The following is a 26,654-nucleotide window of genomic DNA, read 5'->3' as shown; positions in this document are numbered from 1 at the left end:
CCATCTCCAAGAGCCCTGCCCGTCCCCCAGCCCCTCCCTGCCCGTCTCCCCGCAGCACCGCCTACTCGACCGACCGCGTGACTTCTGGTGACAGCGCTGATAAGCTCTGGCCTCCTCGTCCAATAACACTCAGCGTCCCGGGAAGCCCACCCCTGAGCCTGTCCACATGGCAGGTCGCCCTGCCCTGGCCCTGTCATCAGACCCAGGGGCGCCGAGACAGAAGCCAGATCGCGGGGCCAAGGGAGGCGAGACAGAAAGGAGATGAGGAGAAGAGGGGCCGGGGGTGAAGATCTGTCCGTGTTGCAACCTGGAGATGCCCTGCAGGGACAGGGGACGAGAGAGACCCCTCCTGCCTGGCTGGCGTGGCTCAGGGGCTGAGTGTCGACCTGTGAACCAGGAGTTCACGGTGTGATTCCCGCTCAGGGCACAGGCCCGGGTTGTGGGCTCGATCCCCAGTGTGGGGCGTGCAGGAGGCAGCCGATCCATGATTCTCTCTCATCGTGGATATTTCTCTCTCTCCCTCTCCCTCCTCTCTTCCTCTCTGAAATCAATAAAACTATATTAAGAAAAAATAAATAAAAGAATAGACCAACAGCCCTGACCGGTGTGGCTCAGTGGATAGAGCGTCGGCCTTCGGACTGGAGGGTCCCGGGTTCGATTCCGGTCAAGGGCATGTACCTTGGTTGCGGGCACATCCCCAGTGGGGGGTGTGCAGGGGGCAGCGGATGGATGTTTCTCTCTCATCCATGTTTCTGACTCTCTCTCCCTCTCCCTGCCTCTCTGTAAAAAATCAATAAAAAATACATTTTTTTTAAAAAAAAGAGTAGACCAACACAGAAAAGCACAAAGAAGCAGGGGCTCCCGGGTCACTCACGGGTCGATTTCCAACAACAACAACAAAATATTTAAAATAAAACAGAATCTAGATGAGGACTTTCATGGGTTGGTTTTCCAGGAGTGACTTCTCCGGGGCGCCCGGTGCGTACAACACGATATTCTATCTCCTATTTATGTATCTTTTTGCTAATTCTCCCCCGAGGATATTTTCCCATGGATCTCTGGAGGGAGTGGGGAAAAGGAGGAGGCTTACGACCGTGGGCGGACCGGCAGGTGAGCGCGGCGGGCGGGAAAAGCCACACCCATCTCCTCCACCTCACGCACGTCTCCCGCACGACTGTCGGCCAAACTGTATGTCATCCATCGCAGTGAGCACCCGGCAGGCAGCCCGATTGTAGGTAACTAGGACACCGGGGAGGAGGGGCCGCTCCGCAGGCACGCAGCTTCCGCCTGCATCCGTTGCCCTGGCAACCAGCATCCCTCCAGCGGGCCCCTCTGGACTACCTGGCTCCCTCCCGCCTTCAGCCAGCCCCGCTGGGTCTGAGGGGCCACGGCCACGAGGCGGCCGGATCCCACACCGACTGGGTGTGTGTGTGTGTGTGTGTGTGTGTGTGTGTGCTACCGTTCTTCTGTTTTAAAAACCAAGGGGTGTTTCAAGAGGTGGGTCAGAGAGAGTCTGACTCTACACCCGCCTTCTTTACCTTCCCACCTTCCCTCTTTTTTTAAAAAAAAATATATTTTATTGATTTTTTTACAGAGAGGAAGGGAGAGGGATAGAGAGTCGGAAACATCGACGAGAGAGAAACATCGATCAGCTGCCTCCTGCACACCCCCTACTGGGGATGTGCCCGCAACCAAGGTACATGCTCTTGACCGGAATCGAACCCGGGACCCTTCAGTCCGCAGGCCGACGCTCTATCCACTGAGCCACACCGGTTTTGGCTCCCTCTTTTTTTGAAAAAAAAAAATAATAATTTTTTTGTTGTTGTTGCTCTGAGAAAGGAAGGGAGAGGGAGAGATAGAAACATCAATAATGAGAATCACGGGTCGGCTGCCTCCTGCACGCCCCCTACTGGGGGATCGAGCCCAGAACCCAGGCCCGTGCCCTGACGGGGAATCGAACCCTGACCGCCTGGTTCAGAGGTCAATGCTCAACCACGGAGCCACGCCGGCCGGCGGCCATCTCCCTCCCTCCCTCCCTCCATTTATTTATTTTTTTACTTATTTATATCTTTATTGATTTCAGAGAGGGAGGGAGAGAGAGAGACAGAAACATCTACTGGGAATCGAGCCCGAAACCCGGGCATGTGCCCTTGAGCGGAATCGAACCCAGGACCAGGCCGACGCTCTATCCACGGAGCCAAACCGGCCGGGGCCATCTCCCTCCTTTTGTTTATTTATCTATTTATTATATATTTTTATTGATTTTTTTACAGAGAGGAAGGGAGAGGGATAGAGAGCCAGAAACATCGATGAGAGGGAAACATCCATCAGCTGCCTCCTGCACGCCCCCTACTGGGGATGTGCCCACAACCAAGGTACATGCCCTTGACCGGAATCGAACCCGGGACCCCTCAGTCCGCAGGCCGACGCTCTATCCACTGAGCCAAACCGGCCGGGCCATCCCCCTCCTTTTAGATCTGATGCGATTCAAGGGCAGAAGCTGTTTCCTTCCTGGATCGAACGTTGGGGCCTCCTCAGTGTGGCCCCCACCCCGCCTGTGCCCCAAGCCTCGCGTTCCACGGGCCACAGCCAGGCCCGGTCCAGCTGCCCCTGGGGGGGCCGCCCGGAGCGCTGCCGGGGAAGAGAAGACCAAGGCGGAAGCCAAAGAAACTCTTCTCCCTGCTCCTCCGAAGTCAGAGGGCGCCCCTCTCCTTTACAAACCCCCACGCCCAGCCCCCGTGCGAGCGGATTCCTGCGGCTGAAGGTGGGTGGGCACGTCGGGGTCCCCCTCAGGCGGGGGCGGGCAGCAGAGGCCTGGCGGTGTCCCTTTAAGGCCCGGGCTCCCTGACTCGGGGAGCACAGAGCCAGCCTGGGAGGAGGCAGGGCGTGGCGAGAAACATGCAAAGTGACGAACAGCAAGGACCTACAACCAAGAGTACCCAGCACAGCTTTCACTTTTTATATTTTTTTAATATGTTTTCATTGATTTCAGAGAGGAAAAGAGAGGGAGAGAGAGAGAGAGAAACAACAATGATGAGAGGGAGTCATCGATCGGCTGCCTCCTACTGGGGATCGAGCCCGCAACCCAGGCATGTGCCCCTGGCCGGAATCGAACCCGGGACCCTTCAGGGTGCAGACTGATGATGCTCTATGCACTGAGCCAAACCAGTTAGGGCGCAACAATAAGCATTTTATAAGAGAGAGAGAGAGAGAGAGAGAGAGAGAGAGAGAGAGAGAGAGAGAGAGAGAGAGAGAACACCTGCTGGCTTGTCTAAGGCCCCGTGGCCCTTGGCTGCTGAGCACACGACTCTGACCAATGTGAGTGGCGCCCCCTGGAGGAGTGCAGCCTGTCGGGACTGCCGCGGGCTCAGCCTGGGACCCTGCCCCTCCCCCTGGGAAGCTGGGGCTCAGCCACCCAGACTGCCATTTGCACAGACAGACACGGAGACTTTGCCAGGGCGGCGGGGGGGGAGGGGCGGGGGGGGGTAGCCCCTAGTTAGAGCAGGGGAGAGGGCGCGGGGAGGGGGCGCGGGGAGAGGGCCCGGGGCGGGCTGGCTGACCTCCTTCCCCCCTGGGCACACGTCCTGCTGGACCCCGTGCCTGCGTCCAACCCCGTGGGGGTCGACCTCCCTCCGGCTCTGACCCGGGTGCTGGGACGGGGGGACAGACGGCTGCAGACCTTATCTTATTATCACTTTTTAATTATTGTCTTTTTTGCCGAAACCGGTGTGGCTCAGTGGATAGAGCGTCGGCCTGCGGACTGAAAGGTCCCAGGTTCGATTCCGGTCAAGGGCATGGACCTTGGTTGCGGGCACATCCCCAGTGGGGGGTGTGCAAAAGGCAGCTGATCAATGTTTCTCTCTCATTGATGTTTCTAACTCTCTATCCCTCTCCTTTCCTCTCTGTAAAAAATCAATATATATATATATATATATATATATATATATATATATATATTAAATTATTGTCTTTTTGCGAATCCTCACCCGAGGATATTTCCCCATTGACTTTTAGAGAGAGTGGAAGAGAGAGGGAAAGACAGAGAGAAACATCGACGTGAGAGAGACACACCAACTAGTTGCCTCCCGCACGCGCCCCGACCAGGGCCCAGGCTGGGGAGGAGCCTGCCACCGAGGGACGTGCCCTTGACCGGAATCGAACCCGGGACCCTTCTGTCCGCAGGCTGAGGCTCTCTCCACTGAGCCACACCGGCCAGGGCCCCACCTTATCTTCTTTAGATTCCAGACCTGACTATTTTTAGAAAAACAAATTCCTCTTCTCTTTTTCAAGAGGCGAAAGTGTCCGAGCTGTCACCCAGGACACTCGGCAGCCAGGTCGAGGCCGTCTATAGGGTCGCCGCGGCGGACGGTGTCAGGCGGTGGTCCGCGTAGGTGCCAACTTTCAAGTGGATCGTGGAGAACTGGACAGCTTCCAGGGGCGGGGAGGGGGGGGGGCTGGGACGAGCATGAAACACCGGCTCGCTTAAGAAAATATGAAAATAGCCCGGCTGCCCCTCGCGCCCCCTGCTGCCTGGCTCCACCTCGGAGCACAGCAGGCGCGGCCGGCTCCCCTCGGCCCCCAGCTGCAGGCCGGCCAGCTGAGCCGAGTGCGAGGGAGGTCTGAGGTCGGGGCCTGGGATTTACGGGCCATAAACAACCCCAAATGCGTCAGCTGTTTTGCTCGGAGCAGCCCGCTCCGCTGGACAGCCCCGCCTGGTCCCTCCCGGTCCCTCCCCGGGCGGGAGCAGTGGGTGGCCTGAGATTTCTTCTCGCACACGTGGAGGCTTTCCTGGGGAGAAGGAGTCCCTGCCGCTACCCCGTGCGGCCCCTCGGAAGGTCCCGGAGACAACGGGAAGGAAGAATGGAAAGCGTCTCGGCCAGCACCTCTTTCTTCCCATCCGCCCCACTCCCTCCCGGCTGTCACCCCGGCTTAGTGGCTCCACAAACCCCACCCCGCCCACGGGGGCAGAAAACGATTACGATGAGCCCGGCCGGCGTGGCTCCGGGGTTGAGTGCCGACCTATGAACCAGGAGGTCAGGGTTCGATTCCCGGTCAGGGCACAGGCCCGGGTTGTGGGCTCGGTCCCCAGTGGGGGGCGTGCAGGAGGCAGCTGATCCACGACTCTCTCTCATCACTGCTGTTTCTTTCCCTCTCCCTCTCCCTTCCTCTCTGAAATCAATAAAAATATATTTAAAATAAAAGAAAGGTCAGAAGATGAGGGTCCCGTGGAGCGAGGACCAGGCAGAGGGTTTACAGGCTGAGGCAGGGGCAGGAGGGCACAGGACAATGGGCGGAGGAGCAGACATGGCGGGGTAGAGGGGGAGGAGGGGACACTGGGTAAAACGGGGACAGGGGATGGGAACCCCGGGGGAGGCGGTGCAGCTGCGACCCCATAGCTCACCCCACACTTTCTCTCCTTAGCAGCCTCTCGAGACAGACAGACGGGGGCTTATCACCCTCTTCGCACAAACCGGACAGCAGGTGAGGTCGCCCAAGGTCCACGCGGAAACGCTGGGACCAACCCTCTTTCCCGGGCCCCTCCCACCTACCAGCCTTTTTTGAAGGTCAAGGACTAGGGCGGGGACACCATGGAATGACAGCCACAGGGGCCAATGAGAGGAGGCCATCAGCCCCCAGAGAACACAGAATGACAGCCAGGGGGGCCAATGAGAGGAGGCATCAGGCCCCAGAGAACACAGAATGACAGCCAGGGGGGCCAATGAGAGGAGGCATCAGCCCCAGAGAACACAGAATGACAGCCAGGCGGGCCAATGAGAGGAGGCATCAGCCCCAGAGAACACAGAATGACAACCAGAGGGGCCAATGAGAGGAGGCATCAGCCCCAGAGAACACAGAATGACAGCCACGGGGGCCAATGAGAGGAGGCATCAGCCCCAGAGAACACAGAATGACAGCCACAGGGGCCAATGAGAGGAGGCATCAGCCCCAGAGAACACAAAATGACAGCCAGGGGGGCCAATGAGCGGAGGCATCAGCCCCAGAGAACACAGAATGACAGCCAGGGGGACCAATGAGAGGAGGCATCAGCCCCAGAGAACACAGAATGACAGCCAGGGGGACCAATGAGAGGAGGCCATCAGCCCCAGAGAACACAAAATGACAGCCAGGGGGGCCAATGAGCGGAGGCATCAGCCCCAGAGAACACAGAATGACAGCCACGGGGGCCAATGAGAGGAGGCATCAGCCCCCAGTTCAGCACAGAATGACAGCCACCGGGGCCAATCAGACGCTGCCCTGCCCACCACACTCAAGTCTAGAAGGACCCAGTGCATTCATTTCAGGGGCGATCAAGACCAGAACACGGAGGCCCCCCTGTCTCAGCACAGCAGACACATACGGGATCCCGCCCCACAGGTCCCTCTGTGCGCCCCGCCACCGCCCCCCAGGCCCACCCCCCGCAGAGCGGCCCGCACTCACCCGGTGGTGATGTCCTCGTCCTCGGTCAGGGTCTTGCCCATGAGGTCGCTGTCGCTCATGTAGCCGGACTTGAGGTCGGCGTCGTCGGCGTCCAGGCGGGAGATGTGGGTGAGCTTGCTGGGGCTGCGCATGGGCATGGTGTGCGCGTAGTGGGCCCGCTCCCCGTGCATGTACCAGGCGGGCGGCCCCTCCGAGCGGCAGCCCCCGCCCACCGAGGGCGCGTCGCCCGCCTGCAGCCGCGGGCTGGCCTGGCCGTAGCGCCAGGACAGGGGGGACGAGCGGTTCGAGAGGCTGGACACGCTGCGGGGGTTGGCGTCGTCGCTGTCGTAGCAGGTCATCTCCAGGGAGCTGGGCGGGGCAGAGGGCACGGTTCACTGGGGGCAGAGCCGCCTCCTGCCCCCCTCGGCCTGCTCCCCAGAGCCCCCCACCTGCCCCCGGCCACCTCCTCCAGGAGCCCCCCACCTGCCCCAGGCCACCTCCTCCAGGAGCCCCCCACCTGCCCCAGGCCACCTCCTCCAGGAGGCCCTGGGGGACTAATGGGAACCTATGCTAACAGCAGAAGTGGCCCTGGGTCCGTGGTAGACAGAAAACCAACCAGGACTCTCAGTTCCCTTTCCCCTAGAGGGAGACAGAAGCCAGAGGCCTGAGACGGCTCCCCCCCCCCCCCCCTCACCCCGCCCTGCATCGCCTGCCTGGGGTCCAGCTGCTCAGAGTCCGTGGCCCCGGGGGCTGAAGCTGCCGCCTCGGCCCTTTGGGGGGGTGGGGGGGGGGGGTGGGGGGCGGTGAGTCACTCAGGGTGGGACCCTCTTGGCAACTAGGTGCTCTCTGCCTTCCCGGCAGGGGCTGGCGGGCCACCGGTCAGCGCCGTTCCAGCCCTTTCCCGGATGGGGAAGGAGGAGGATCCCCAAGATTTCAGCCCGGCCGGCGTGGCTCAGGGGCTGAGCCCTCCACCGGAACCGAATCCGGGGACCCTTCCGTCTGTGGGCCGATGCTCTCGCCACGGAGTCACACCGGCCAGCGGCCTGATTTCAGTTCCACTTCTGAGCCATGGCGACCCCACGGCGGGCAGGGGTGGCGGAGAGGTAGTGAGCCCCCCGTCCCCGGAGGTAGGCAAATGCACTCTCGCTCTCACTCGGGCTAAGGAAGGCCTTTCTCCGTTCTCCCCTCGTTCTCCAGCCCCAGGAGGTGGGGAGGAACGGCTCTCTCGTCCAGCTGGAGCGGCGGCCGGTCCCCCTCGCCGCCTTCCTGTTTCTCACCCCCACCATTTCCCAATCCTGGCGGCGGCTCGCTCCCTGCCCCCTGGAGCTGCAGCATGAGCTCATCTGGGCAGCCCCAGGAGCCCGGGGGGGAAGTTCTGAGTCACAGAGGCTGTGGCCAGGATGCCCTGCGGGGGGGTGGGGGTGATGCTCCAGCAGCTGGAGGCTCCGAGGCCCCCGGGATGGGTGGAGGGGCGCACCCACGTGGCACAGCGTCGGGGTGACACTGTGTGGGGCCCCGCTGAGCTTCAAGCCGAAGAGACAAGAGGGCCGGTTTGCTCAGTGGCTGAGCGTCGACCTATGAACCCGGAGGTCAGGGTTCGATTCCCGGTCGGGGCACAGGCCCCGGTGGCGGGCTCGATCCCCAGGGTGGGGCGTGCAGGAGGCCGCCGATGAGGGATTTTCTCTCTCTCTCATCATGGATGTTCCTCTCTCTCTCCCTCTCCCTTCCTCTCTGACATCAATAAAAACATATTTACTTTTTAAAAATATATTTTATTGATTTTTTACAGAGAGGAAGGGAGCGGGAGAGAGAGTTAGAAACATCGATGAGAGAGAAACATCGATCAGCTGCCTCCTGCACACCTCCCACTGGGAATGTGCCCGCAACCAAGGCACATGCCCTTGACCGGGATCGAACCCGGGACCCTTCAGTCCGCAGGCCGACGCTAAGGCAATAAAAACATAGTTAAAATTAACAACAAAGAAGAGACGAGAGGGAACCTCACTACAGAGCCAAAGACCCCCGTGATGGGAGGGCAGCCCCCTAGACTCCCGGAAGGAGGGAGACTGCAGAGCGGGACGAGGAAAGCCTTCGGGGACACCAGGGGACCCACGAGGGGAGGTCAAGGAGGGAGAGGGAGCCTGGAGGCGCGGGGGAGGGCGTGGCCCCCGGCAGCTCACCTGTGGGTCACCTGGGACCCCCGCAGGCTGGTCATGGTCTCCTCCAGGTTCTGTCGAAGGTCCAGGACATTCTGCACCGTCCTCTTCCTCTGGGACTCTGGGTCTGGGGGGAGAGAGGAAGCCGGTGAGCGAGCGGGACCCGCCGCTGGGAGCCTGGGGGTCAGGGAGGCTGAGACGGACCGTCTCCCCAAGGGGCCGGGCCTGGGGCCTGGGGGTCCCCGCCCCTCGGGCCTTCTACAGCCCCGGACACATGCCTTTGACCATTCTGAACCCTCCTCAGCCTTGGGCCCGGCCAGCGTGGCTCCGTGGTTGAGCGTCAACTTAGGAACCAGGAGGTCACGGTGCGATTCCCGGTCAGGGCACAGGCCTGGGATATGGGCTCCATCCCCAGAGTGGGGCGTGCAGGAGGCAGCCGATCCATGATTCTCTGTCATCATGGATGTTTCTGCCTCTCTCTCCCTCTCCCTTCCTCTCTCTAAAATCAATAAGCCGAAACCGGTGTGGCTCAGTGGATAGAGCGTCGGCCTGCGGACTGAAGGGTCCCAGGTTCGATTCCGGTCAAGGGAATGTACCTTGGCTGCGGGCACATCCCCAGTAGGGGGTGTGCAAGAGGCAGCTGATCGATGTTTCTCTCTCATCGATGTTTCTAACTCTCTCTCCCTCTCTCTTCCTCTCTGTAAAAAATCAATAAAAATATATTTTAAAAAAAAACAAACGCACAGAGGGCCCCGGAGCCTCCCGGGTTGGTGAGGAGGGGACCGCACGCATCAGCCGCAGAGCCCGACCCGATTCCCAGTCCAGTTCGGCTCCATCCCGCCCAGGCCTGGCTCGGAGGGTGAACCCCCGGGAAGGGTGCGCCGCTGGGAGGGCGCGGGCCGATGCCACCTCTGCAGTAACAGCAACCGGCCAGCAGAGGGCGGCCGCCCCCGCCGCCTCCCCAGGCCGACAGCGGGGCTGGGCGGAAACCACACCGGACTCCCCTTCCGCCGGGGGAGGGGGAGGCTGGAGGGTGCCTTTGGGGCCAGGGGGGCACCCAGCTGCCCGGGGAGGCCCGTGCCGCCTGCCACCCTGCAGCCGGGACCCTCTGGTGGCCGCGCGGTGCAGGCCGAGCCCTCCAGGGGCGGGAGGGCTGCACACGGCGTTTCCGGGGGAGGGGGAGGGCGGGGTGCCCCCACCTGGTGGTGTCTGCACCCCTCTGTCTAAGCAGTCAGCCCACCGGCCGCTCCCCGACTGGTTTGAGGAACCCGGGGCTGCAGGCAGGACCCGGGGGACGAGTGGCAGGCTGGGGCCCGGGCTCAGCAGGGAGCGCCGAGGGGGCTCCAGGGGGTGAGAGATGCTGCCACGAGCCGGGGGGGAGGGGAGGCGAAGGGGGGGCATCAGGGACTTGGACCAGGCGGCACCGGGCAGAGCCACGTCGCACAGAGCGAATGCAGGGAGGGAGCGGGTTTGCAGACCCCAAATCCATTTCTTTTCGGGGTAAAACAACATCTGCCGGGGGAGGCAGGCGGCGGGAGCCCGACCCAGGAAAGATAACGGTGCTTTGCAATCGGAGCCACGGACGGCGACGGGGACGCTGAGGAGGGTCGCCAGGGGGCGCTGTGGGTCCTCGGTCGCCGTGGTCGCAGGGCGGGTGGCTGCTCAGCACAGGCCTCTCCTGGCCTCGGGCTGGTCCCAGGCGGCACCCCGTCCTCGCGGGGCAGCCGGGGGTTCGCAGCACCCACCCTGGGGAGCAGCCCGGCGCCCGGGAAGCTCAGACGCAGGCCCAGAGGGTCTGATCCACTGCCCTGCACACCGGGGGGCGGGGAGACCGGATCGGGGTTCCCATCGGTGCCCCGAGGTCTCACTTCTGCTCCTCTGCCATGTTCCAGGTCAAGACGCTTGTCTGAGCCCCAGCCGGTGTGGCTCAGTGGATGGAGCGTCGGCCTGCGGACGGAGGGGTCCCGGGTTCGATTCCTGGTCAAGGGCACACGCCCGGGGGGTGGGCTCGATCCCCAGTGGGGGGCGTGCAGGAGGCGGCCGATGCATGATTCTCTCCCATCATCATGGATGTTTCTATCTCTCTCTCTCTCCCTCTCCCTTCCTCTCCGAAGTCAATAAAAATATATTAAAAAAGAAAGGAAGGAAGGAAGGAAGGAAGGAAGGAAGGAAGGAAGGAAGGAAGGAAGGAAGAAAGAAAGAGAAAGAAAGAAAGAAAGAAAGAAGAAAGAAGAAGAAGAAAGAAAGAAAGAAAGAAAGAAAGAAAGAAAGAAAGAAAGAAAGAAAGAAAGAAAGAAAGAGCGTGTCCGAGCCCGGCCGGCGTGGCTCAGTGGCTGAGCGTCGACCTAGGAACCAGGAGGTCACGGTTCGATTCCCGGTCAGGGCACATGGGCCCGGGTTGCGGGCTCGATCCCCAGTAGGGGGCGTGCAGGAGGCAGCCGATCGGTTATTCTCTCTCATCGTGGATGTTTCTCTCTCTCTCCCTCCCCCTCCCTCTCTGAAAATCAATAAAAATGTATTTAACAAAAAAGACTTGGACTCCAGGCCCAGCTGGGAGGACAGACCCCGCCCCCTGCAGAAAATGACCCCCCGCCTTAGCCGGAGACGCGGTCCCCAGCCCCGCAGGCCCTGTCTCTCCTGCCCCCCGGGCCTCGAGATTTACCGCACGCACATGTTCCCATCCGTGACGCTGCCCAGACCCGTCATGGGCACCTGCTCTAATGCAGTCCGGCTGCGGGGAGATGGGAGTGGTTGTTATGGCAACAGTGGACACAGCAGAAAACCATCTGCAGGGGGGAGGGGCTGGGGGCGGGGCCCAGGGGTGGACAGCCACCAGGGATGGAGGCGGAGGTGGGGGGGGGGCGGCGGGAGGGAGGCCTGGGGAGTTTCTGGTTGTGAGACGAGTAATATTAGTATCGGCAGAGCATCTGCCCCTGAACCAGAGCTGGTGTGCCTCCCCCGGGCTTTCTCCCTTGGAGGTTCCAGAAAGGACTCCCATGTGCCCGATCCCCTTGACCCTCTGCTGCTGCCCAGCCTCCCGGGGCCCTCGGGCGCAGCCCATCTGCCACCAACACGCCTGCCCCCTCCAAGAGGGTCCCACCACCCACCGAAAGGACTGGTCCTGGACACAGGCCAAGGGTCCCCTGCAGGGCTTGGGCCCAAACTGAAGCAAGAAGGCTCGAGGTTAGCTCCACGGAGGCCTTCCGACGGAGAAGGCAGAGAAATGCTACGGGGAAACTTGGTCATGAAAAGCAGGCAATGTTTTCCCGGCCGACGACGGCCCACGAACCAGGAGGTCGGGGTTCAATTCCTGGTCAGGGCACACGCCCGGGTTGCGGGCTTGATCCCCAGTAGGGGGCGTGCAGGAGGCAGCCGATCCATGATTCTCTCTCATTGATGTTTCTCTCTCTCTCTATCGCTCTCTGTAATCAATTAAAACATGTTCAAAAAATAAAAATAAAGGCAGTCAATGCTCTCTGAGGCCGGAAGGGAAGGGGAGAAAGAAAACAGTATCTGAGCGTGAGCTGAGCGCCGATATCGACCCCGTCCGTCCGCCCTCATCGCCCCCTCCCCACGCCCCCCCCCCCCCCCCCCGCCGTTATACACGCTTGGCTCAGAGAGGCCAGTTCACTTCCTCAGCTCACACAGCGTCTGTGGGTGCGCCCGCCGGGATCTGAGTCCAAGTCCGACTCTGAAGTCCATGCTTTTTCTTTTCTTTTTTTAAAATATATTTTTATTGATTTCAGAGAGGAAGAGAGATGAGAGATAGAAACATCAATGATGAGAAAGAATCATGGATCGGCTGCGTCCTGCACGCCCCCTACTGAGGATCAAGCCTGCAACCTGGTCATGTGCCCTTGACCGGAATCGAACCCAGGACCCTTCAGTCCGCAGGCCGACGCTCTATCCACTGAGCCACACCAGCGAGGGCTCTTTTCTTTTTTTCTTTTCTTTTTAAAAAAAATATATATATTTTATTGATTTTTACAGAGAGGAAGGGAGAGGGAGAGAGAGTTAGAAACATGGATGAGAGAGAAACATCGATCAGCTGCCTCCTGCACAGCCCCCACTGGGGATGTGCCCACAACCAAGGTACATGCCCTGGACCGGAATCAAACCCGGGACCCTTCAGTCCGCAGGCCGACGCTCTATCCACTGAGCCACACCAGTCAGGGCTCTTTTCTTTTTAAAAAAAATATATTTTATTGATTTCAGAGAGCAAGGGAGAGGGAGAGATAGAAACATCAATGATGAGAGGGAATCATGGATCGCCTGCCTCCTGCACGCCCCCTACTGGGGATCGAGTGCAACGTCCTGACCGGGAATCGAACCCTGACCTCCTGGTTCATTGGTCGAGGCTCAACCACTGAGCCACACTGGCCTGGCTAACGTCCACGCTTTTTCCAAAATAAATGACAGGCGACAGCCGAGACCATGGAGCCGGACCCCGGGAGGCCCCTGTGACGGGCAGGCGGGACCGCAGCCCCCCAGGCCCCGGGAAGAGGCCGTCCCCTCCGCGGGATGAATGAGACGCAGGATTGCCAGGAGACAGATGAGGAGCGGGCTGCCGGCCAGGCCCGGCTTCGCTCTCTCCGAGACGGCGGCCTCCAGCCGGCCCCGGCCTTGCTGGCCGGCACGGCTCGGGCCCGAGACGTCCTCAGGGGCCTTCTCCCCCCACTCCCCCCGCCCCCCTGGGCCTCGTCCCGCTCGGGACCCTGCCCGTCTCGGGCCTGGAAGCACCTTCCCGGAGCGCCTGGCAGGCAGGTCGGTGCGGCCTCCTGCCAACACCCGGCTGCGGTCGCTGCCTCATCAGATCCCTCAGCCTCCCGGGCCGGCCAAGTCCAAGGCAGGAGCCTGGAACCAGCCACAGCCAAGCAGAGCGTCAGCCCCTTCCCTCCCCCCACCCCCACCCCCTTCTCCCTCCTCGGCAGCACAGGTGTGGGACGGAGGCTCCCCTGCCCTCCTCCTGACCCCTAACCCCAATGCCCCCCCAGCTGGCCTCCCCCTGGAGGGGCTGTGGGGTCCCCTCTCCCCTTTTTTTTTTTTAAAAAAAATGTTTTTATTGATTTCAGAGAGGAAGGGAGAGGGAGAGAGAGAAACATCCGTGATGAGAGAGAACCATGGATCGGCCGCCTCCTGCACGCCCCCCACTGGGGATCGAGCCCGCACCCCGGGCCTGTGCCCTGACCGGGAATCGAACCCTGACCTCCTGGTTCATAGGTCGACGCTCAGCCCCTGAGCCACGCCGGCCGGGCCTGCGACAGGTTTTCAACGACAAAGCCGCCTCACAGGACGGAGCCCAGAACACGGACTCCTCGCCGTCCCTGCGTCTCCCGATGCGCGCCTGATGTGTGTCCACGGGATGGACCGCAGCTCGGGGACAGGCTGACCGCCACCTGCCGGGGCCGCCGCGGTCAGATCAGTGACCCTCAGCCCAGCTCGGGCACGGGGCTCGCGGCTGGCGCCCCTGCCCTGTGCCCCCTGGGGTCATCTCTCCTTAACGACGTGGAGGGTGCAGAGGGGGGCCCCCGGGCTCAGAGGAGGGACAGAGACGAGACGGAGAACACGGATTCTCTCTCCTTCCACGGACAAAGCGAGTCCCCGGCCCCCAGGTGTCCTGCCCCCCCCCTCCCACCCCGTCTATGGCAAGCCCGATTCCCGTGCCCCTTGTCCAACGTGGGGGCCCCCGTGACGCCCCGGGCTGCAGCTCTCCCTGCTGTCGGCACTGCCGGTCAGTTGCCATGGGAACCGCGGCCGAGGATGCTCCTGGGACCAGGGAGCAGACCTGGCTGATGGCCGTCTGTGCCTGTCCCTCCCCCGCCGACTGGGAGGCCAATGCGGGGGGCGGGGGGCCCACACCGGGGAGAGACTTTTGCACGGGAGGGCCGAGCCCCGGCTGGAGGCTGGGCCCCGGCTCGGGGAGCTTCAGACACACCATCCGGGCCACCACGGGCCTCCGCAGCACACGACTTCCGTGGCTCGAGGTGGACGCGGGAGTCCTGGGCTCGGCATTCAAGGCCTCCGACAAGCAACGTGCGGCCTCACCTCCCATCACGTCCCCCATCGGCCCTCCCCCCTCACCGGCCGGCCGCACGCAGCTGCCCCCCCCGTCCCCCCGACACAGAGGTCTCTGGCCCCGACGGTCGACGGGGCCGCGGCCGACCCTCTGTGACGCCATCGCCTTTCTGTGTGGGCACAGCTCGGTCCACGCTGAGGATGTTGGGGCAGAAACAGAATGCTGGGGGCCAGCTAGAACTGCAAGGAATGTGAGCCCCGCCCTGTGAACCGTTTTGTTCCGGTTCAAGAAGGCGCACGCGAACCTGGCGGGGTCCTGCACGCGGGACCTGGGCGCGCACCTGGGAGCTGTGATCGTGGAAAGATGCCCAGCCCTTCGCAGACCCACAGGCCTTTGCAAACCTCCAAACCCGTAAACGGCCCGCTTGGCATACCCTTTGCCTACCCCCCCATGTAATGCCTGTCCTCCTACCCAACACGAGCAGCGGCTTATGGGCGGGCAGAGCAGGTGTGTGTGGATGCCCTGCCCCTCTCCCACGCTGCCGGCAGGATTGGGATAAACCAGCGGTCGGCAGAGCCAAACATCAACAGCACAGCGATGGACATTTCTTCGGAGAGCCACATTTTTTAAACGTAAACTCCTTCTAACGCCACTTCTTCAACATAGACTCGCCCAGGCCGTGGTGTTTTGTGGAAGAGCCACACTCCAGGGGCCCAAGAGCCGCCTGTGGCTCGCGAGCCGCAGTTTGCCAGCCACGGGGATAAACGCTCCTAAGTGACTCCATTCTGTGTCCGCGGAATTGGCTCCAGTCGTGACAGGCGGCCGGGCCCTCGGATGGCCCGGTTACAAGGACACGCCTCCCGCTCCCACGGATACGCCCTGTGGGTCGGCTAGCTGGGCGCAAACGCACACTCAACTCTCCCCAAGTTTCCACTGGATAAACTGAGCCCCCCCCGGCCTCCCCCCACCCGTCCCCAAAGGTCAGGGGTCAGCCGGCAACACGGGCGGGCGGCTGCCCCGGTCCCGGCTCCTCCCCTGGCCGGCCTCCCCGTGAACGGAGACAGGATTTATCAAAGTGGGAGCCAATTTCATTCTCTCTCACGTCAGGGACATGGGGGGGGGGGGGGGGCGATAAAAGGACGTACGACTCCCTGCTGTCAGCCAGGCCCGCTAATGAAGGCTTTGCTTCCGAAGACGATTATCGGACAGAATAATTCATCGCCAGAGATTAATTGGACTAATTACGCTGGCGCTCAGAACCCCCCGAATCGTTCTTTTCTGTCGGGGCGGGTGGGTGTCAGGGACGACGGTGTGATAACCGAGCGGCCCCGCGGGAAGGAATCCTGGTTTCGAACGGCGGGCGGGATGGGACTATAAATGCCACGGCGACCCAGTGCGGGCTCTGGCCTCGTTACGAGGTCTCCCCCCTCCCTCATATTCCACGTGGGAGTCCTTTATTCGGGGAAACAGTACCACTTCTAACATCTACTCTTTTTTTTTAAAAAAAAAATATATCTTATTGATTTTTTACAGAGAGGAAGGGAGAGGGATAGAGAGTTCGAAACATCGATGAGAGAAACATCGATCAGCTGCCTCCTGCACACCCCCCACTGGGGATGTGCCCGCGACCAAGGTCCATGCCCTTGATGGAATCGAACCCGGGACCCTTCAGTCCGCAGGCTGACGCTCTATCCACTGAGCCACACCGGTCAGGGCCTAACATCTACTCTTACCGCGTCTCATCGCCTTCCCCACACCCTCGTTCTGCAGGTTTTTCCAAACACCCCGCCTCCCCCAGGAAGTCCTCCTGGATTTGATGGGAATGGGAGGTTCCTCCCCCCCCCCCCGTGTGAATTCCCATCCCTCCTGCAGCAGAGGGTCCCCGGCCCCCACACCCAGCCTGCTGGCCACCTCCCCCCCCCCGCCCCCATCCTTAGATGGAGGGTCACTGCTCAGCGGGTCCGGGGTGTGGTCTGTACATAACTGCATGCGCTGGCCACAGAGGCGGCCCGGCCCCCAGAAGATTGGGCTGGACACAGGGCAGGTCTGAAGGGCGCAGAGGGCCCGTCCCTCGTTTGTACAACCATCGGACGTCGCGTCAAGCTCCGTGGGCTTTCCGACACAGACACGCACACGCCTTGATGGCGAGCACAGGGGAAGGACGCCGAGGAGGAAGGCGCGGCTGCCCGTGAAGATCCTGCCGCGGGCAGCGATGCATCTGGATCGCAGACGGTCTGGCCTCACACCAGGAAGTATCAGGTGTGCGGGGAACCAGAGCCAGCAGGAAGTGAGCAGAAACACCCAAACACGGGGCAAGGGACACCTTGGCGAGGATCCCACGCAGCTGCCCACCGAGCGCCCCCCGGGGGCAGGGAGCGGAGTGGCCTCTCAGCCCGGGGGTAAGAGAGGGTCTCACAGGTTTCTTCCTTTTCTTTTTTTCTTTTTTTTTTTTAAAGGGTAAGATTTTCTTCTTTATATATATATATATATATATATTTTATTGATTTTTTAGAGAGGGAGAGAGAGTTAGAAACATCGATGAGAGAGAAACATGGATCAGCTGCCTCTTGCACACCCCCCACTGGGGATGTGCCCGCAACCAAGGTACATGCCCTTGACCGGGATCGAACCCGGGACCCTTGAGTCCGAAGGCCGACGCTCTATCCGCTGAGCCACACCGGTTTCGGCTCTTCCTTTTCTTACTTAAATATATTTTAAATCCTTAGATTGGAATCCTGCAGCCTGCAGGCCGACGCTCTATCCACTGAGCCACACCGGCGAGGGCGCTCACGGGGTTTAGTATTGCACACCTGTGAGGGGGCAGGTCTGGGTTTCTCCAAACGCACATGGAACAGACATTTGCGTGCTTGCTACAGTGTTTCTCGGCCTCCGACTACAGCGTTTCTCGGCCTCCGGCTACAGTGTTTCTCAGCCTCCGACTACAGTGTTTCTCGGCCTCTGGCTACAGTGTTTCTCGGCCTCCGACTACAGCGTTTCTCGGCCTCCGGCTACAGCGTTTCTCGGCCTCCGGCTACAGTGTTTCTCAGCCTCCGACTACAGTGTTTCTCGGCCTCTGGCTACAGTGTTTCTCAGCCTCCGACTACAGCGTTTCTCGGCCTCCGGCTACAGTGTTTCTCAGCCCCCGGCTACAGTGTTTCTCAGCCCCCGGCTACAGTGTTTCTCAGCCCCCGGCTACAGTGTTTCTCGGCCTCCGGCTACAGTGTTTCTCGGCCTCCGGCTACAGTGTTTCTCAGCCTCCGACTACAGTGTTTCTCGGCCTCCGGCTACAGTGTTTCTCGGCCTCCGGCTACAGTGTTTCTCGGCCTCCGGCTACAGTGTTTCTCGGCCTCCGGCTACAGTGTTTCTCAGCCTCCGACTACAGTGTTTCTCGGCCTCCGGCTACAGTGTTTCTCAGCCCCCGGCTACAGTGTTTCTCGGCCTCCGGCTACAGTGTTTCTCGGCCTCCGGCTACAGTGTTTCTCAGCCTCCGACTACAGTGTTTCTCGGCCTCCGGCTACAGTGTTTCTCAGCCTCCGGCTACAGTGTTTCTCGGCCTCCGGCTACAGTGTTTCTCAGCCCCCGGCTACAGTGTTTTTTAGCCCCCGGCTACAGTGTTTCTCGGCCTCTGGCTACAGTGTTTCTCAGCCCCCGGCTACAGTGTTTCTCGGCCTCCGGCTACAGTGTTTCTCAGCCCCCGGCTACAGTGTTTCTCAGCCCCCGGCTACAGTGTTTCTCAGCCCCCGGCTACAGTGTTTCTCGGCCTCCGGCTACAGTGTTTCTCGGCCTCCGGCTACAGTGTTTCTCAGCCTCCGACTACAGTGTTTCTCGGCCTCCGGCTACAGTGTTTCTCAGCCTCCGACTACAGTGTTTCTCGGCCTCCGGCTACAGTGTTTCTCGGCCTCCGGCTACAGTGTTTCTCGGCCTCCGGCTACAGTGTTTCTCGGCCTCCGGCTACAGTGTTTCTCGGCCTCCGGCTACAGTGTTTCTCAGCCTCCGGCTACAGTGTTTCTCGGCCTCCGGCTACAGTGTTTCTCGGCCTCCAGCTACAGTGTTTCTCAGCCTCCGACTACAGTGTTTCTCGGCCTCCGGCTACAGTGTTTCTCAGCCCCCGGCTACAGTGTTTCTCAGCCCCCGGCTACAGTGTTTCTCGGCCTCTGGCTACAGTGTTTCTCAGCCCCCGGCTACAGTGTTTCTCGGCCTCTGGCTACAGTGTTTCTCAGCCCCCGGCTACAGTGTTTCTCGGCCTCTGGCTACAGTGTTTCTCAGCCCCCGGCTACAGTGTTTCTCGGCCTCCGGCTACAGTGTTTCTCAGCCTCCGACTACAGTGTTTCTCGGCCTCCGGCTACAGTGTTTCTCAGCCTCCGGCTACAGTGTTTCTCGGCCTCCGGCTACAGTGTTTCTCGGCCTCCGGCTACAGTGTTTCTCAGCCCCCGGCTACAGTGTTTCTCGGCCTCCGGCTACAGTGTTTCTCAGCCTCCGGCTACAGTGTTTCTCAGCCTCTGGTTACAATGTTTCTCAGCCTCCGGCTACAGCGTTTCTCAGCCCCCGGCTACAGTGTTTCTCGGCCTCCGGCTACAGTGTTTCTCAGCCTCCGGCTACAGTGTTTCTCGGCCTCCGGCTACAGTGTTTCTCGGCCTCCGGCTACAGTGTTTCTCGGCCTCCGGCTACAGTGTTTCTCGGCCCCCGGCTACAGTGTTTCTCGGCCTCTGGCTACAGTGTTTCTCAGCCTCCGGCTACAGTGTTTCTCAGCCTCCGGCTACAGTGTTTCTCAGCCTCCGGCTACAGTGTTTCTCAGCCTCCGGCTACAGTGTTTCTCAGCCTCCGGCTACAGTGTTTCTCGGCCTCCGGCTACAGTGTTTCTCGGCCTCCGACTACAGTGTTTCTCAGCCCCCGGCTACAGTGTTTCTCGGCCTCCGGCTACAGTGTTTCTCAGCCTCCGGCTACAGTGTTTCTCAGCCTCCGGCTACAGTGTTTTTCAGCCTCCGGCTACAGTGTTTCTCAGCCTCCGGCTACAGTGTTTCTCGGCCTCCGGCTACAGTGATTCTCGGCCTCCGGCTACAGTGTTTCTCGGCCTCCGGCTACAGTGTTTCTCAGCCTCCGGCTACAGTGTTTCTCGGCCTCCGGCTACAGTGTTTCTCAGCCTCCGGCTACAGTGTTTCTCAGCCTCCGACTACAGTGTTTCTCGGCCTCCGGCTACAGTGTTTCTCAGCCTCCGGCTACAGTGTTTCTCAGCCTCCGGCTACAGTGTTTCTCAGCCTCCGGCTACAGTGTTTCTCGGCCTCCGGCTACAGTGTTTCTCGGCCTCCGGCTACAGTGTTTCTCAGCCTCTGGTTACAATGTTTCTCAGCCTCTGGGAGTACGATCTTCGGCCCAACCTTGGAGACTGTGACTCAGAAGAAATGGGGTTTAAAACGCTACCCAGCCTGGGCCGGTGTGGCTCAGTGGTTGAGCGTTGACCTATGAACCAGGAGGTCATGGTTTTGTTTTTTTGTTGTTTTAAAAATATATTTTATTGATTTTTTTTTTTTTACAGAGAGGAAGGGAGAGGGAGAGAGAGTTAGAAACATGGATGAGAGAGAAACATCGATCAGCTGCCTCCTGCACACCTCGTACTGGGGATGTGCCCGCAACCAAGGTACATGCCCCTGACCGGAATCAAACGTGGGACCCTGCAGTCCACAGGCCGACGCTCTATCCACGGAGCCACACCGGTGAGGGCGAGGTCACGGTTTGATTCCCGGTCAGGGCACAGGCCCGGGTTGTGGGCTCCATCCCCAGTAGGGGGCGTGCAGGAGGCAGCCGGTCCATGAATCTCTCTCATCAAGGATGTTTCTCTCTCTCTCTCCCTCTCTCTCCCTTCCTCTCTGAAATCAATAAAAAGATATATTTTTTTAAAAATAAAAAGAGCAGGGGGCCCTGGTCAGCGGTTGCCCCAGCCTCGGCAGAGGTCCCTGTCCACCGTGGCCGAACTGGCCGGCTGCTGGCCGCGAGGCCGCCGGGGGTCTGAGTGCCCAGCAGCCTGCAGGGGCCACAGCAAAGCCGCCCCCACCTCCGCCTTCCTGCCCGCCAAGCCGGGGGGTTGGGAGAGGACCCCAGCCATTCTGACTCCCCTCCGGTGGGTCGGGACTCAGCATGAGGACTACGCTGACGTCAAGTCAAGCAAAACGGGAGACTCCTGGCGGCCGGAGTCCGGGGGCCGAGGCGCGAAGCTATTCCTCGACGGATTTAAACCCGAAACGCGCGAGAGCCAGAAACACAGCGCGTGACGCGATTATTAACGACCCGATTATTTTGGCATAAAAACGCTTGGCTGCAGGGGACCGGAACGGCTCCTCGGGGCCAGGACGGGTTTGGGCTGGAGCCCGGGACTGGGCTCACCTCCCGGCGGGTGGCTGGGTGGGGGGAGGAGGGGAACAGCGGGAGGCCACCGGGACCCGGGCCTTGAGCGCCCTCACGTCTCAGCTGTCCCCACTCTTCCCGGCCTGACCTCCTTCCTGGAGGCTCCGATGCCTCCCTCCCCTCGGGGGACCAGGACGGAGCTGGGCCCGTGCCCCCCGGGAAGCCCCTGGCCCGCAGTCCTGGGCGAGAAAAGCGCGAGGGAGGGACAGACGGCAGACGGCGACGTCCCTGAGCCCGGCTTCAGCGCACGGGCTCCCAGGTCAAGTTTTCCCTCAAGGGGCAGAGGGAGGCGGCGGGCACCCCACACCGAGGTCTCCAGGGTGTGGTGGCCCTTTTTTCCGACCTCCCCCCCCACACACCTCCCCGGCGACGCGCACGCCTTCCTGTGGCTCCTCCCTGGCCAGTCTGGCCTGGCGGGGGGCCCCCCTGCACCCCCCGCCCCGGGCCACTGGGGTGGACTCATTTCCAAAGTGGGGCTGGGGTCCCACCTTGTGGTCGGGGGCACCGAGGCCCCTCGGGGACTTGGGGACACATTCTAAGCACGAATGACAACGTGGGGGCCAGGGCACTGGGCCAGCGAAACGCTTATTTTTTTCTCCCCTTTGAGGCCCCTCTCCCGACATCCAGCTTCAGAAGATGGTTGGGGGGGGGGAGGATGAAGGGGGGGGGGATGACAAAGCCCCAAGAGGAACTCCAAGCCCAGGTGGCTCAGACGGGGGGGGGGGGGGGGGGGAGGGCATGTAACGTGATATATACATACATTCGCTCGTTAATCCTCACCCGAGGGCATTTTCCCATTGATTTTTACAGAGAGTGGAAGGGAGCGGGAGAGACAGAGAGAGAGAGAGAGAGAGAAACATCGATGTGAGAGAGACGCATCGACTGGGTGCCTCCCGCACGAGTCCAGGCCAAGGCCGGGGACTGAGCCTGCAACCCGGGTATGTGCCCTTGACTGGGATGGAACCCGGGACCCTTCAGTCCAAGGGCTGGCTGACGCCCTACCCACTGAGCCAAGCAGGCTGGGGCCAACGAGAAATGGTGGTGGGCAGACCGGGGGTCCTGACGCCCCTTGTCCCACGGGAGAAAGGGGCTCGGGGACAGGAGAGGCTTCCCAACGGGCCGACTCCTCCGGGGCGGGTCCAGCAGAACCGCCTCCCGGAGGGCCCCGAGTTCAAGGGCAGGGCCCCCGAGAGCCCGGTCACCCAGCTCACAGGAGGGGGGCCGCGGATCCTGCCCGTGGGTGGTATCCAGGAAGCTGAGGTTGGCCGGTCCGGCCGCAGGCAGGAAGGGCCCTGACCGAGGGGGGCTCGGGGACGGGGGAACCGGCCGCCAGGGACGTCCGCTTGGCTGCTCTCACGTTCGTGTCAAGAGCAGATGAGGCCCTGAGAGATGCTGTCAGACGGTCACCATGGAAACGGGAGCTATGTTTTGATGCCACCAGGTGCCCCGGGGTGGGGGTGGGGGGGGCCGGGACAAGCCCTCACCCCCCTCCCCTTCTCCGAGGACCTGAACAGGAAACAGACAGGATCCTGGGCCACGTGACGCAGCCACAGATGGTCCCCTCCCCCCCCCCCCCCGCCCTTTCTCTGCGGAAAACCCTCCCCCAAAATACTTTTTGGTTTGAGACAAGTTTCCATAGCAACCGGGGTCCCTATCCGCCAGAGGGTTACCATGGCGACTTAACAGGGCTCCCGGTCCACAGCTAAGGAGGGTCCCCGCACCTTGTCTGTCCAGCAAGGCTCGCAGGAAACGGCGCGAAGGACGGAGGCCTGGCCCGCGGCCCTGCCCGGCCCTCTCCTAAGAACCCGCCTCCACCTCCATCAGGGTCAACAAGTCACCCCTGGACACCCTCCCGGTGTGAGCTCCCTCAGGTCACAGTGTCCGAGCCACTCCCGGTCAACAGTCCTGTCCAGGCCCCAGGCAGGGGGCTTGCACCTGCTGCCAAACGATGGGCCCACGTCCTCCCCACTGTCTGAGCCCCCCCCCTCCACCCCCCACCCCCGTTTGTCCCCGGTTAACGGGCTGCCCGCTGAGCCCTTTCCTCCCAGGAGGCTGGAGGCGGGGGGCAGGCACGGCCTGTTGCTTGCTTAGAATTTCTGCTTTGGGCTCAGCTGAAGAAGTGGGGGTGGGTGGGCGTGGCTGATGGCGGGATGGGCGTGGCTAGTGAAGGGGTGGGCGTGGCCAGCGGGCGGTCAGACAGGAACTGAGTGATGGGTGTGGCCTGTGGGATGGGCGTGGCCTATGACGAGCTGGGCGTGGCTAGTGAAGGGGTGGGCGTGGCCAGCAGGCGGCCAGACAGGAACTATGAGTGATGGGTGTGGCCTGTGGGATGGGCGTGGCCTGTGGCGAGCTGGGCGTGGCTGGTGAAGGGGTGGGCGTGGCCAGCGGGCGGCCAGACAGGAACTATGCATGATGGGTGTGGCCTGTGGCGAGCTGGGCGTGGTCTATGGCGAGCTGGGCGTGGCCTGTAGAGGGATGGGCGTGGCCGTTGTGGAGGAGGCCTGGCTGGGAGGTGGAGTCACCGTTTGGGGGGCCCGGTGATCCAGCCTGTGAATAAGGGGCGCGTGTATTTCAGCTTCACACCCCGCCTCGCCCCCGCGGCCACTACGCCAGGCGGAGGCAGCAGAAGCGCAGTCTGTGCGCGTGGGCCCCGCGCGGCCGCCCCTCCCGAGCGCTCCCTCCCGTGGGCCCGGCCCATCTGCGGCCCGGCCCGGCCCGCCCACGTGCCCACGTGCCGCCGGAGCTGGGCGCACAGCTAAGCAGCGCACATCCCCCAGATTCGGGGACCCAGACATACATCTTCCAGGCTTCTCTCACATCCCCACCGAGCCCAGCACAACCAGTTCATTAAGAAACAGTGAAAGTGTGGAAGCTCACTTTTTTTTTTAGCAGAAGTGCTAGGTCTAAAATGAACAGCAGCATTTTATTTATTTTATTTTTTTTAAAAAAGATTAGAGTCAGGCTTCTCTCTCCACTGGGGAAGGCTGTGCTCGCCCATCGGCCAAGGGGAGGGTCTGATCTCATCTCTAGACCCCCTCCAGCCTCGACCCCGATACGGTGGGGACCCCGATACTGTGGGGACCCCGATACTGTGGGCGCCCCGGGGTCAAGGACAAGGGCACGTCCTCGGGGCTGAGCCTCGGCTGGATTCCTCGGTGTCCCCTGACCTTGCCCGGGAGCCTGGCTTCCCGGAGTGACCTGGGTGCCCTCACTTCGCTCCTTGGCTCTTGATTTTGGTGCCATTCCGAGAAACCCTGACCAGCCAGCCACACGCCGGGGGGGGGGGGGGGCAGCCACACGCCGGGGGGGGGCTGCTGGCTTCGCAAGGAAACCTGCCTCCCCGGATCCCCAAACCCTCAAACCCGCAAGCCCACACCCCCTCAGGGTGCCGGGGAGCTGACTCTGAGACAGGGCTCCCCCTCCGGAGGAAGGCAGAACCCCCACTTCCTCCCTTACCCAGGTGGGTGACGCCCTCCAGCAGCCATGACCCAGGTGTCGCCGCCGCCCCGGGGCTGGCCACGGACAGCGCGGCCTCCGTGGTCCCAAGGACCAGCTCTCCGCGTCCCACCTCGGTCCTCCCGCCTCCATCACTGCTCCCGATCCCTCCTCCGTGGAAATAAGGGACTGTCGCTCCCTCCCCATCCCCCATCCCATCTGCCTTCCCCCCAGACTGTGTTTCCCACACACGGAGCTGCTGGAGATAATATACGATCTTTTTTTTTTTTTTAAGGAGCAGGGACGCTGAGCGAGGAGGGTGTGGGACTCATTCCCTTCCAATTCTGTCTGGCTCCGGCCGACGAGTGTCAGTTTGCAGTCCCTGAACAGACGAGAAGCAAGAGGGAGGCGCGAGAAAGAGAGGGGGGCGGGCTGACTCCCCGGGGCACAGACCGAAGGGCGGGTGGGGGGGCTGTCGGGGAGAGGGTGGGAATCAGAAGCCGCCTGCCCCCTCCTGTGTCGTCCCCACGGGCCTCAGACCCCGTCCAGACGCGTTGGGAGTCACCGGCCCACGCACGGAGCTCCTTCACGTCCTTACAAGGGCTGAGGGATGCGACACGGACCCCGGTCATGGTCTCAAGTGATCCGATGCCAGAAAGTACGAAACTGGCATCCCAGCCCGGCCAGCGTGGCTCAGGGGTTGAGCATCGACCTCTGAACCAGGAGGTCAGGGTTCGATTCCCGGTCAAGGGCACAGGCCTGGGTTTGGGGCTCGATCCCCAGTGGGGGGCGTGCAGGAGGTAGCCGATCCGTGATTCTCTCTCATCATGGATGTTTCTCTCTCTCTCTCTTTCCCTCTCCCTTCCTCTCTGAGATCAATACAAATGTTAAAAAGCAGGTCAGAAGACAGGAACTCGGAGAGGCCAGGGTCTCAGAGCTGGTGACAAAGAGGTAAGGCGTTGACCTGGGTCCACCCGACCCCTTCCCCGGGGCACGCGACCCCCGTCTTCCGTGCCCTTCCTCCCAGGCCCCCCAGGAGAGGAAGGGGGGGTGACTGAAGACGCCGGAGCCGCTGCCAACAGCTTGGGCCGAGAAGCTGCGGCTTTACGATGGTGACACAGATACGGTTCCAGCAGGAAACCCGACCGCGGGGCCGAGTGTGGGAACGTGGCAGGACTCCAGGCCTGGCTGGGTCTTCTGTGGCGAGTCCCTCCCCACCCCCATCGGACACCCCCCTCCCAAGGCAAAGGCACGGCCGGCGCCCCCCCCCCCCCACCCGACACCCCGGCCCCGGCCCGGCCTCAGCTTCTGGGAAAGAGCGGGTCCGCGTCCGCCCGCCCCGCACCTGTTCCCCTCCGAGACGAGGGAGCAGCCGGGACGTCCTGGCCTCGTTCTTCCCCAGATGTTCCCCCAGCCCCCGGGGGCGGCTCTCAGGCCTCGGCCCTGGGAGGGCCTTCCCAGGACCCCCAGAGGGGCTGCTGGCCGACGGAAGGGCCTGGAACAGGGGCCCCGGGGTGGACAGAGGACAGACAGGCCCAGGGCCGGCTCTGGATCCGGCCCGAGTCTCCGGGCCCAGAAATGAGGACGCCGACAATCCTACATCCACAGTCCTGCACCCACAGTCCTGGATCCACAGTCCTGGATCCACAGTCCAGCACCCAGAATCCTACATCCACAGTCCTGCACCCACAGTCCTGCACCCACAGTCCTGCACCCACAGTCCTGCACCCACAGTCCTGCACCCACCGTCCTGGATCCACAGTCCTGCACCCACAGTCCAGCACCCAGAATCCTGCACCCACAGTCCTGCACCCACAGTCCTGCACCCAGAATCCTGGATCCACAGTCCTGCACCCACAGTCCTGCACCCAGAGTCCTGGATCCACAGTCCTGCACCCACAGTCCTGCACCCACAGTCCTGCACCCACAGTCCTGCACCCACAATCCTACACCCACAGTCCTGCACCCACAGTCCTACATCCACAGTCCAGCACCCAGAGTCCTGCACCCAGAGTCCTGCACCCACAGTCCAGCACCCACAGTCCTGCACCCAGAGTCCTGCACCCAGAGTCCTGCACCCACAGTCCTGCACCCAGAGTCCTGCACCCACAGTCCAGCACCCACAGTCCTGCACCCACAGTCCTGCACCCAGAGTCCTGCACCCAGAGTCCTGCACCCACAACCCAGCACCCACAGCCCAGCACCCACAGCCCTGCACCCACAGTCCAGCA

The 26,654-nt window shown here is 61.8% G+C and overlaps 1 protein-coding gene across 2 annotated transcripts in view; it reads right to left on the bottom strand.

Annotated features, from left to right (window-relative positions):
* The window catches only part of NAV1 (neuron navigator 1), an 85,178-nt gene that overhangs the window by 41,118 nt on the left and 17,406 nt on the right, over window positions 1-26,654 (bottom strand). For both annotated transcript variants that reach the window (XM_079763390.1, XM_079763391.1), the window contains exons 3-4: window positions 8,598-8,700; window positions 6,439-6,786 (exon numbers count right to left, since the gene is read on the bottom strand). In XM_079763390.1, the coding sequence (XP_079619516.1) occupies window positions 6,439-6,786; window positions 8,598-8,700 (451 nt within the window). The remainder of the gene's footprint in view (window positions 1-6,438; window positions 6,787-8,597; window positions 8,701-26,654) is intronic.

Source organism: Cnephaeus nilssonii (genome assembly GCF_951640355.1).
Source record: "Cnephaeus nilssonii genome assembly, chromosome: 23".
In the NCBI taxonomy this organism is placed as follows: Eukaryota; Metazoa; Chordata; class Mammalia; order Chiroptera; family Vespertilionidae; genus Cnephaeus; species Cnephaeus nilssonii.
The sequence above is the reverse complement of the archived record's forward strand: the minus strand, read 5'-3'. Positions and strand labels throughout refer to the sequence as shown.